The sequence below is a fragment of the Camelus dromedarius genome, chromosome 21 (genome assembly GCF_036321535.1).
Source record: "Camelus dromedarius isolate mCamDro1 chromosome 21, mCamDro1.pat, whole genome shotgun sequence".
Taxonomy (NCBI): domain Eukaryota; kingdom Metazoa; phylum Chordata; class Mammalia; order Artiodactyla; family Camelidae; genus Camelus; species Camelus dromedarius.
Window position 1 is genome coordinate 17,568,363 of NC_087456.1, and position 13,383 is coordinate 17,581,745.

A 13,383-nucleotide genomic window follows, 5' to 3' on the forward strand; every position below is an offset into this window, starting at 1 on the left:
TGCCATCCCAGTAGATATGAAGTGCTATTTCATTGTGGTTCTGACTTGCATTTCTTAATGACAAATGATACTGAGTGTCTTTCATCTGCTTATTAGCCAATTTTATATCATGTTTGGAAAAATGTCTATCAAGTCTTTAGTCCATTTTTTAAGTGGGTTGTTTGTCTATTTGTTTTCGAGTGGTAAGAGTTCTTCATATACTCTGGATATCAAACACTTATACATATGATTTTGCAAACATTTTTCTCCCATTCTGTGAGTTGTCTTTTCACTCTCTTGATAGTGTCCTGAGATACACAAGCTTTTAACTTTGATGCAGTCCAACTTACTTTTTCTTCTGTTGGCTTGTGCTCTCAGTGTCATATCTAAGAATGCACTGTCAAATCCAAAGTCATGATGGTCTATCCCTATATTTTCTTCTAAGAGTTTTATGGCAATAGCTCTTATATTTAGGTCATTGATCCATTTTGAGTTAATTTTTGCATATGGTGTGAGGTAGGGGTCCAAATTCATTCTTTTGCATGTGGAAATCCAGTTGTCCCAGCTTCATCTGTTGGAAAGACCATTCTTTCCTCTACTTAACAGTCTTGGTACCTTTCTCAAATACCATATAGTGGATTTACCTTAATTGCACCAAAACTGTAAAATGAATTCTTTAATTTTAAAGTAAAAATGTATATAAAAATTGCAAATTTGACTTTTCTAGGGATAATGTAGGGTTTCCTAGCACTATTGATATTTTTGGTTAAATAATTCTTTGTTGCGTATGCTTGACGGGGGGATGGGAGCTATGAAGAAGTATGTTATACACTGTAGGATGTTTAGCAACCCCCTGGTCTCTTGACCTTTGCCGACTAAATGTCAGTAGCAACCACTTCCAACCCTTTACCATGCATAAATATCCTCTGGGGGGGGCGGGGGGGTGTCTCAACTGGGACCACCCCAGTTGAGAATCACTGGGCTACTAAACATTTCTATTTTATGTACTTGTTTACAGTTTTCAAATAAAAGCAAAGAGAATGGGGGCATGGGAATAAGACTTCATTCTAGATTGTCAGGACCTGTTTAAATAACTAAATCCTCAAAAACTTGGAGATCCATTTTTCTGCTAATCACCTTGTTCAAAGATGTCTTAAAAGTATCTTTTAAAAGTAACTCCTTTATACATAATTCAGTAAATACCAACAGTCTATATGCTCAAAGTACTGAAAGATATCATAATGAACACCTCTAAAAGAAGCAGAGAGGTTAATGTCAGTATCAATTAAGTATCCATGATTAAAATTCAGTTTTACTTTATGCTATGCTAATTTTACAAATTACTTACACGTCTTATTTTCAAAGTGTATAATGCGAAACTTCTTTCTTAAGAATAAAGCTTTCTCTGCTCAAAGCTCTCACTTTTCAAAACATAATCTCCAAGTCTTAGAACTCATTTTTAAAAGATACAAGAGGTAGGAAATTAATTAAACTAGCAGCTAGAGCTAAAAAGAGGGAGAACCAGAAAGTTCTAATCCAAGTAGTACTATTCTCCAAAGGAGTAGAAAAATATTTTATATCAGTTCCAGGTTTTGAATAGACACACAGAGAAGGTGGATGCAATTACCTGCAACATAAGCTCACAGTCATCTCTTCCAACAAAAATCATTTCTCGTGGCAGCCTGTGGCGAGTGCCTCCACTGCTCACCAAAAACCAGGATGTTAAGCTCATTTTTTGCTTAGCTTCTAAGTCTCTGGCAAAGCTACGTCATTCTGTGGAGAGAGATTCAGAAAAACATACATTGAGATATTTTCAACTTTAGTGTATCTATTCACCAAATCCTCTAAGTAGGCCTTGGAATAGAACTGCATTCAGCATTTAATCCTGACTAAGTAAACAGACAGTCCATGGGTCCAGCAAACAATGTGTCTATCAAATTCTCATCAGTAAAGTAAGCACATGAACTCCACTAACAGTTCAATGTAAAAGGAAGACATCAGGCAATTAAGTAGGTAGTCAAGTAATAACTATCATACTTTGGAAAGGCTTTGAGCATAGCTTATAAAGGTCTACAACCTTTAAGTGAATAATCACATTAGCTAAAAGAATTCCACACCACCAAACCAGCTTTGCAACAAATGTTAAAGGAACTTCTCTAGTCATCAAATTAAAAGAAAAGAGAACAAAAAGAAGAAAGAGAAAGAAAAAAAAAAGAACTACAAAAGATTGCTTTGGCAATTTGGGGCCTTTTATGATTCCATATAAATTTAAGAATTGTTCCGGTTTTGTGAAAAATATCGTGGTATTTTGACATGTGTTGCACTGGATCTGTGGGTTGCTTTGGATAGTACGGCCATTTTGATAATGTTGATTCTTCCAATCCAAGAGCATAAGATACTTTTCCATTTCTTTGTATCATCTTCAATTTCCTTCATCAATGTTTCACAGTTTTCAGAGTATAGGTAACCTCCTTGGTTAAGTTTATCTCTAGGTACTTTGTTGCTTTTGATGTAATCAAAATGTTTATGCCAGTTATAAAATTCTGGTTTTGAAGTGAAGGAAAAAAAAAGATGAATGAAGGGCCACAAATGGCAAAATATCTTTCTTTCTTATGAGTGAGCTGTATTCCATTACATATATATGCTGCACCTTCTTTATCCATTCATCTATTGATGTGCACTAAGGATGCTTTTATATCTTGGTAATTATAAATAATGTTGCTGTTAAGAGCAGGGTATATGTATCTTTTGAATTAATTCTTATTTTGTGGTTGGCTTTACTCCTTTGATAATTATGTAAGTTTAAAAAGGTAAAGCTCTAAACCTTCTTAGAAAGAATGAACAGTATACATATGTAAATTAAAAAATACGTGCAGTATATTGAGTATATTTATTTATATACAATGTATGTATATGTTCAGTCAAATTGTAACAGTTCTACCTAATAAAACTGAAAAATATAAAAAGATTAAAAAAAGAATCCTGCAAAATATAGAATTATATGATAAGGTAAAAATCCTATATATTATGAATTTATTTACACATACACGAAGCAATGAGTTTCAAGAAAACAAGCAAATAACTTTCTGTAACTAAGTTTTATTCCCTTCTCAGCTATTGAATTAATATGGTGTATGTATGTATGTGTATGTACATATTTATTTTACTGGAGACTGAACCCAGGACTTTGCATGTGCTCTACCATTAAGCTATACCCACCCCCCTCTTTTTTTAACTGAAGTATAGTGGGTTTACAATGCTGTGCTAATTTCTGGTGTACAGCGTGGTGATTCACACTCTTTTCACATTCTTCTCCACCATAAGCCATTACAAGGTATTGAATATAGCTTCCTGTGCTATTCAGTAGGACCCTGTTGTCTATCCATCTTACATACAGTAGTTAACATTCGCAAATCCCAGACATCCACCTAATTCCTTGATGCAGGTGTTGTTGCTAGTCTTCATTTGTCTACTGTCTGTCAAATTGGTTTTTAGCATTTCACATGTATGTCCTGGCCAAATCAACAGAGAATCAAAGTAACTTTACCTGAGAAAAAAACCGTCAACCTAGTATATAATCTGCATACTGCCTTTTCAAGGGAGGCCACTTTCAAAACATGACATTAATAGGTCAGTCAAAAGTTATAAACTCATTTAAGAGAAGTGGAAAAAAAAAGAATGTTTTTGCACCATTTGTACCGGTCATATCCATCAGACATGTTAAAGTAAATCAAATTAGCCTAAACACAGTAAACAAAACCCCTGAGCCAACGATGGGCAATAGGAAGAGTTTCTTATCATTTTTGAAATTACAAAGTAATATGTAAGCATGACTCAGATCCTGCAAAAATATTTTAAGCATTTAGACAATATCAAATATAATTATACAATATACAAATATGTAATATATAACTCCACAATGTAAACATACAATAAATTACATAAAATAATATAAAATTAAAATAAGGACTTTTCATGTATTTTGTTTTGACTTTCAACACGGCTTAAAAGGTAACAAAATATAAATTTTTGAAAAAACACAAATAAAACACATAATCGTCAAGAGGAAGGTATTTATTTTTTCGTTGGGTGGAGCACTGACTGTGAGTCATCCTCTAGCTTCTCTCCAACAGGAGGGAATGGGATACGACATAAGTCCACTCTGCCTCAGTTTTCACATGGGACTCTCCCCCGTCTCGCACAGCTTCTCACTGGTCCCTCAGATGCAATGCTGTTTTCCTACTCACTGAGTAATCCTGACACTTGCACATGAATAGAACTGAAAGCTTTTGAGAGCTTCCTCAATGGCCAAGGCAGGGGTTTCAGCTCAGCTTCCCCTAAGGGGCAGGAAAAGGGACCCTGGGCTTGCTGATCGTACAGAATATGTCCAAGTCTTGACTTGGACACTTCAGGTATCCTAACTGTAAAAAGAAAAAACAGGTCAAAAATCAAAAAAATGAGAAGAGAGCACCTCAAGATAAAATGAGATACAGATACGGTGTCCTACGGTATCTGGCATGTTCAGGGGGGCTCGATTTATGCTGGTCACCTTTTCTCTCCTCCTAATCCTTCTTCCCACCCCACTTCTTTCAGGAAACACTTACGAGAAACCTAATAAATTCAGGCACTCTGAGCATTTAGGGTGCACAAAGAGAGAACAAACAAGAAAATCCTGCTCCAGGAACTCAGTCCAAAGGGAATGCTGGTCAGTAAATACCATGATAGAGATAAGCATAAGGTGATCCTAAAACCAGAAGGGCCATTGCTCCAGACTGGGATGGTTACACTGGGGGCAGCATCATTCCAAGTCAGTACAGAGCTGAAATACAGAAACCTTTCTTCATCTCTGTATTCCCAGAACCTAGTCCAATGTTTTGCCTCTAGTGAGTGAGTGACAAGCTATTTTTAATGGATGAACAAGTAGCTCTGGAGCTGCTACAAATCCTCTTGAGTTGAGGATAATCTGGAAATCTCTAAGGATAGGGGGTGAGAAATTAATCATTTAACCTTTGCTACAATTAAATCTAGCTATTAAATCCTGGTTAACTCCTCCCCACCCCCATCCAACTTCAGTTGTCTCTCTCATATTCTTTATCTCCTGGTCAGACAGGCTTTTTTCAGCAGCTGACAAAAGTTTAAAGCTCTGACATTTGGAGGTCAGATAGAGGTAAATACTGAGCCACCATCACAGTCCCATTTCTACATCCCTGGTCGCTACAGTTAGCTTTAAAAATTGTTTCTCCTGTTATATCAGAGCTCACTTCAGGACCTAACACATTACAAAACGTGGTATTTAAACTTTAAATTTAAAAAAACATAACAAAAACTCTGCAAATGTTAAGCGGAGCAGTCTCACTCAAGTTTCAACATTAATTTTACTACTTTTACTTATATTAAAAAAATGTTGCTTCCAGTCACTTATAGTTCAAATTGGGGACTGGTGGCAACAAGAGTCTGAGTCATTTTAAATACTGTAATGATAGAGCCACGTGATATGCAACAATAGTGTACTTGATATTTAATAACATTACAACAGAACTATGAAATAATGCATCACATAACAGGCAAAGCAAAGAACCAGTTTACTCATATTACTAGATCTGAGAGAAAATAAAACCTATTACATAAATCATCATCAGTGTGTGCAATTACTTGAGCTAAAACAGTATGTTAAGGAAAGTCTATCCTTTTGCTTCTGGCAATCGGACGGCTGATTCATCAACAGATGACTTTACAGAGAATGAACCTCGTCTCTTACCCCCCAATTCCTGCTGTAAGAAATAACTGGGCTCACATTAGGACTATCAATCTACGCAGTTGAAAATGCTTCCCTCTAACCTGTGCAATTCTCATGTTAATAAAATGTTATCTATTTATGCACTGAACTTTTCTTCTGGTAACAGCAGGCATGAAAAAGGTAACAATGATCTCCATAGGCTTGGTCCAGTGTCTAGTTTTTTGTTTCCTGAATGAGTGAACAGTAGGAGAAAGATATGATTTTCATAACAAAATAAATGAACACTTACAACAAAGAAAAAGTGATCAATTTCATCTCCTGAACTATAATTGTCATCTGAACCGGAAGTAAAGCTTATCAATTAAAATGAACTAAGTTACTGAATTAACTGCCATACTGGTTTTTATAACTTGCACTATGTCTTTTTTTTTAAATTAAGATACTATTTTTAGAGCAGTTTAAGGTTCACAGCGAAATTGAGAGGCAAGGTACAGAGATTTCCCAACACCCCCAACCACAACACATGTAGAGCCTCCTCCACTATCAGCATCTCCCACCAGAGTGATGCTTTTTTTTTTTTTAACAACTGTTGAACCTATACTGACATATCATTATCAAAGTACTTAGTTTATATTAGAATTCATGATTGGTGTTGTACACTCTATGGGTATTGGACAAATGTATGACAGCATGTATCCATCATTATGGTATCCTCACTGCCCTAAAAGTTCTCTATGCTTCCCCTATTCATCCCTCCCAGTACCAACCCCTAGCTGCCACTGATCTTTTTACTGTCTCCATACCTTTCCAGTGTCATGTAACTGGAATCATATACATACATGTAGTACGTAGCCTTTTCAGACTGGCTTTTTTCACTTAGTAATATGCATTTATTGCATATCTTTTCCAGTTCGATAGCTCCATATCTTTTCAGTTTGATAGCTCATTTCTTTTTAGCACTGAATAATAGTCCATTCTCTGGATGTATCACAGTTTATTCACTTGGCTAAAGGACATCTTGGTTGCTTCCAAGTTTTGGCAGCTATGAATAAAACTGCTATAAATATCATGTCTTTTATATCCTATCATACCAAGTACTCAAAAGGTAAGTGACTATATTTTAAACAATAAATTCAGAATTAATTTCACATTTTCCCATTACTAAATCCCTAACAGAAAATATCCTCAATACTACAGGCTCTGCCTTTGATGCCTTATATTTCTGAAAATGAAAAAAGCATTAGGGCTGCATTTCAGTTAAGGACTCAGGATCAAGTAAAGTGCAGATATGACTGATGTTATGTTACAAAAGCAAACATGTTAATTTCCTATTATCTTTTATTTACAATAGATAGCATTTATTGACCATTTACTATATGCCAGACACGGTTCTAAGAACTTCATATACACACATATACATAGTTGTTTTTAACTACAAAAATTATGTAAGCTCTAGAGAGTGGACAAATGTTATATATCAGTTGCATGGGAGAACTCCATTTTATGGAGTACAATAAAATGAATTAATCTATTTTTTTCTTCTTTTTATCTTTTTCTTAGTGTTTAAGCACTAAGCACTAATAACAGTGAAGAAGTAAAAATTAAGATAGAAAGAGTTCATAAGCTCATAGGAGGAAAAACAGATAAACAGAAGCTAAGTAAATGAATAAGACCATTTCAGTGACGATGGGAAGATAGGAAAATGAAAAAAACACGGACAACAGCATTTAGTAACAGTTTTAGGGTGGTGCTGTTTAGGTTGGGTAGTCCAGGAACATCTCTGAGAAAGTGACACATATGTAGCACATATTTAAAAATTCAGCTCTGCTGTATAACTAACCTGTTCTGGGGGACATAACAAAATAAACTCTTGGGAAATTTTTCTTTCTTTTAAAATCCCCACCCCTATTTGAAACTGCACAGTTAATCCAAAAAATTAAATACACAGCTGTGCTTTTTCTGGATACCTACCAAGATACTTGTCCCATGCTCATGTGAACAAATTGTAATGAGAAACTTCTGCTCTCATATACTCCTGATTATTTTTGAACGAGTGTTCCAAATTTTACCTTTATCATCTGCCACATGTATTATTAATTAAATCTTTTTAAAAAGACAAATATATATGTTGACAAAAAAGTAATTTACAACTTTTGCCTAAAATAGCATTAGAGTCAAAAAATTTTCATTAAAAAAATGAAGATATCCCAAATATCAATGTCATATTCTATCTGAGTTTATCATATATTTTCAAAAGAAGACTTAGATTTGTTGATATACGTTTCCATATATTGTCTAGGCATTAAAAGTTCCTGCCAAGTTTTCTCTGCCAGTTTGTGAAAAATGTAAAAGCTGACTTGCTTTCTTTGTAGAACTACAGAACTGTTAAAGCATAATTTTGTTGTTTTACACCAACAAATCAACTAAGACTCAGATTCAAACATTTATCAAGTACCTCCTTTGTGCCAGTAACTGTGCTACATGCTCATGCTTTCATTCAACTCCCCAAACAAGCAGGTGAGAAACATTTTTCCCTTGAAGAAAGCTGAAGTTAAATGACTTAACCAAGGTCACAAATCCAGTAGTAGTAAACAGGAGCTATCAGTACTCAAACCTGGGGTTTCAGATACCAAGTTCTGGGCGTTTCCCACAACTGCCATCTCCTTTGTGTTTTTCCCAAGTATGCCTTAAATTGATGCTACTAATGTAAATTTCTACGGATGAAGATTTGGCTCAAGAGATTGAATATGACTGAAGAGAACGTATTTTTACCTAGTAATATGTTCTCTGACACTGCCTTTGTATGCAATAAACACTGACTTCAGGCAAAATTTAGTCTATTTTCAATCTACCTTTTACCCTCCTGCTGGGCTATCAGTAGGTTCCAAGGTTTTCTCCCTGAGAAGCCCATAGACAAATAAGAATCAATCTGTGTATATTCAAATCAGAGACCAAAAATAAAATGACCCATCTAGAGGAATGGTAAAATTTAGCAAATGAGGGTACAACGCAGAATCTGAAAGAACAGTAAACTACCTCTAGGCTCACTGAGCAACTATGAATCTGAAAACCTTTGTCAGGTCAAATATCACTATGGGCAGGAAAAGGTACACAAAGCAGCCTCAAAGAACTGAAAATAGAACCTACAGGAGGGAGTGACAGCGGGAAGAAATCAGCTTGAGCTAAGGGACAATAGGGGCCCAAAACCCAAATGTTTTTGATTCACCTTCCTTAGTTCACTCTATGACAACGATTTCCCTTCTTTCTGCCATTAATTTGTAATAAATTTCAGCATATAACTGCCCAATGTGCCCTTTAAAAATCTTTTCTGCTTATCATGATTACCCTTTTCCTCCAATTCACCAGATATTTACCGTTTCAGAGGTAGGGCCAAATCATTTCCACCACAGTTTCAGTACAACACATGAAAAGAGAAATCAAAAGTGCAGAATAAAAAGTCCCAGAGTATGTTTTAGACAAGGATATATTTATGAATGCATCACAAATGCACTTGTTGACTATCTAACAAGTTAATTGCTAACTTAAATTATGCACTACTTATTTTTACTTTCATGTTAAATTACAATGCTTATAAATACAACAGTACTGTGCAATGGAGCTATAGTGACAGAAGGGTTCTGTATCTACCCTAATACTTGAGCCACAAGCCACACGTGAACAACCGAGCACTTGAAATATAGCAAATGCATTCAGAAGATTTTAAAATTTTAATATTTAATTAGTCATTTCAACTGTTACTATGTCTGTAAGGCTATTCTTTCATATACTGTAATTCATCAAACTATTATGCTCACAGTAACTAGGTTCATCATTACCAGAAGACCACGAGGTATGTGATGGTTTGCTGGAAATATTCTGTAGTGTGAATATTTCTGAGAAGGCAATTCTTTCAGCAATTTTCTTAAGGGAGGATATCTCCAGGCACAGCTAAAGAATTGACATTTATTTCATCTGGAGAAGAACCTCTGCAAGTTTGAGGATAAAAAGTGGCCAAAAGAGATTAAAAGATTATTGGTATGTTTAAGAACAATTACTACTAGGAGATAATACTCTGAGCCCAAATGAATATCAGAATATGTTAAAAAAAAAAAAAAGTGACCTTTCAAAAACTTTCTTTCTTCAGTCCTACCTTTCTTTCCTCCTCTGCCTAACCCTCTTTTTTTAGTTTTCATTTCTTTACAGCGCTGCATACCAAACACACTCTCTAATTCCTTTGGCTCCTTCTCATTTCTTTGTGACTCAATGGGCCATAACCAGAAAACTGAAGCTGAGGAATATTCTACATTTTTCACAGACACAATATTACTTAAAAAGTTCAGGGTAACCTTAAATATTATATAGTTTAAGACTTTTATTTTTACAAATAAGCAAAATGAGATAGTAAGACTAATGACTTGTCCAATGCTATGTATCTAGATAGTAACAGTGTCAAAACTAAAATGGAGATCCAATTCCTTGTGCGAAGTACTCCTTTTTTACACCATGTTGACAAAGTGTGTGTTTGTGTGTGTTTATGTGTGTCTTTATCCTGGGATCAGGAAACAACCTCAAAAGTCATCTGTGTCAGAAAATAACTAAGCCATCTGCCTTTTCTGCAGCAGGTTATCTGATGAGAGTATCTACTAATAAAACAATAGCTGTAAAACAAATTTGGGGTTATGAAAGTGATTATCTCAAAATAACTCTATTTGGTTCCCACATGCACATGATCCCCATTTTTTCTCTGTAATTTTGCAACTTTTGACAGAAAAATACCTTCCTATCACTGCATTAAACAGATAAAATCATGCCACACTACTAAAGACCAATCTATGGGGGAAATCTTAGCAAAAGGAAAAATATTTACTAAATTAATTAAGATTATTCATTGAGATTTCTACTATTACTATTGTAAGATTACTATTGAGATTTCTATGAGGCTTTTTATTTGAAGCAGCTTACTGTTTCCATTAGATGTTCGAGAATCCTATAAAATACTATAATCTTGCATTTCATAGATATCCATTAATTTCATAGGCATATCCTATGGGGATTTAGATCAGACACCTTCACATGATTAAATAAAAATAGTCAAAACATGAAAAGAAGTAAATAATTTAATTTACAGTAAGTGCCTAGGGACTTTGATTCATAAATTTCATAATTATTCTTCACTGCTCTGGACATTAGCTCTTATTCTGTCCTTATTTTTGACACTGATACGTTTGATAAAATTTTACTTTTGCTTCCTTCATTTATGTTGGATCCAGCATAGAAGGTTTACCCAAATTCTAATACATTTTTAAAGAAGTGATTTTGATCATTATATTTGAATACTGCCAAATAGTAAACTTAGTTTTTAGAGTATATATACATATCAAAGAAAAACTCAAACCCCCTAATCAGAAAGTAATTTTGTAAGATAACTCGGTACCCATATTAGTAAATTTGAAGTTCCAAGGCCAAAATAACTTACAGATTTTGAACATTATACCCTTAGAGAGCAACTAATTTTAAAAAGTAGGTTTACTATTTTTAATAAATTTTATTTCCTATTGAGAAGCTGTTAATCTAGTTCTTATGACTGGCTTCCTGTACCAGCAGCAAAACTGGAATATAAAAATACAAATGCGGGGTGGGGAGGGTATAGCTCAGTGGTAAAGGGCATGCTAAGCATGCACGAGGTCCTGGGTTCAATTCCCAGGACCTCCATTAACGTAAGTAAATAAATAAACCTAATTACCTCCCCACCTCAAAAAAAAATTTTTTTTAAATATAAGCCATTAAAAATACAAATGCCCACTAGAACCTAAGGATCCTCAGCATTTCAGAAGGCTTTGTCCTAAAACTGATGAACTTTCAAACAAAGGGACTGTAAGATTATTCTGTTTTAAATGAAAGTTTTTGCATTTTGAAAATTTGTTTTACAATAGAATTGCTAAAAATGTGTTTTTAAATGTTTATTCAGAAAGCATGAAAACATTTTAAAAACCTTGAACAAGAAAATAAAGTACAGACAGTATATAGTTCACCTCCAAGAGCTTTCCTTTCTTCTCTTTAGTGCCACATTTTAAAGAATAGTGTTTTTATTAATCCACTTCTTTACCTCTCAGCCATTCCTGAATTCACGCTATGTATCAAAGATTTACTGAGTTTCTCTCCTTTCTCTTCCTCTCAACTGCCTTAGTGAACCATAGTCAAAAATGTCCTTATAATTGTTAAACCCAATGACATTATTATTCCTATTACATCATTTATTTTGAAATGCATCAAAATATAAAATGGACTAATGAATAGATGATGGATTTATGGCCAGATATGTGATGAAACTAATACAATATTAATGGGAGAATCAAGATGGTGGGTATATGAGTAATCATTGTGAAACTGAAACAATTACCCTGTATGTTTGAAAATTTTCATTAAAAATACTAGAAAAAAAATCGGGAAGAACAATGATGAACCATGCACACACAGGCTCTGTATTAAAAACAAAAACTTGTCTCACAAATTAACTCTAGTGAAAAGAAGAAATAAAAGTTTAAAAAGTAAAAACTCTGAGAACAATATATGTAAAAGCTAAAGAATGTACCCAAGCTGTGTTGAGGAAAAATTTATAGCCGTAAGTATTTTCCACTGAACTAAAAAATTAAAAAAAATTATTATGATAACTAGTAGAGATAAATATTGAAGATTTTAAAGATAAATAAGTTAAAAACATAATCACAAAAATGATAAAAAGCACATTCTTAAAAAAAAAAATACTAAGACCTCTGACAGATTTTGCCTTCCTCATTCATCACAAATATTTAGCTTTGTAATAGAAACATGTAACTGCAGACATGATCTTTTTAATTTACAAAATAAGTATATCTATAACTTTATGCTTCTAAATTTAAAAATCTCAAGTGAATAAACTTCTAGGTAGATGAAAATGACATAACTGACTCAGAAACAGGTAGAAACTTGAACAGAATGGAAAACACTATTAAAAATTAAGGCCCTAAAAACTTGTTCCGGAGTCTCCTTGTCATCTTTCAGATCATAAATAAATCAATAAATTCAGTTTAATCTCAATCAAAACCCAAAAGGATTTTTTCAAATGAACTTGACAAAATAATTCTAAAACACACCTAGAAAAGATAAGCATACAAGGATAACTAGGTGAACACTATAAAACTAGTATAGTGTAGAGAGAGAAGTGTCCATTTGTAAACAGGTATTATAAACTTCTGTTATAATACATGGTAATAATATAGCAGTGCAGAAATAGGCAGAAAGACAAATTGAATAAAAGATCCAGAAATAAATCTATGCATATTAAGACGTTTCAAATTGTGACAGATAACGAAGAGTTAACGTAATAAATGACAAAAGGCTATATGTACGTCTAAGTACGTTTTAGATAAATTAACACATTTGCATGTTAGAATTCAAACCATAAATTCTATAAGAAAAAATACAGGTATGTATTTAACAAAATTTTTTACAGTGGAATCACTTAATAAGGAAAATGAAAAAAAGAAATTAGGCTATACACAAGTTAAAAATCTTTGTTGGGTAAAAAAAACATAAACTTAAAAGGCAAATGAAAATCTTGGAAAAAAATTTTACAACACATATGACAAAGAAGTTGTTACAAGTAAATACGATGGTGAATTTTCTCC

At 33.8% G+C, this 13,383-nt stretch overlaps 1 protein-coding gene across 11 annotated transcripts in view; it reads right to left on the reverse strand.

The window, feature by feature from the left end:
* Nucleotides 1-13,383, reverse strand: part of CEP170 (centrosomal protein 170) — a 100,734-nt gene that overhangs the window by 78,789 nt on the left and 8,562 nt on the right. For 10 of the 11 annotated variants that reach the window (XM_064477216.1, XM_064477224.1, XM_064477223.1 and 7 more), the window contains exon 2: nt 1,607-1,752. In XM_064477216.1, the coding sequence (XP_064333286.1) occupies nt 1,607-1,711 (105 nt within the window). In that variant the 5' untranslated portion in view covers nt 1,712-1,752. Of the gene's footprint in view, nt 1-329; nt 396-1,606; nt 1,753-13,383 lie in introns of those variants that run through there. The other variant, XM_064477222.1, reaches the window with a different exon arrangement.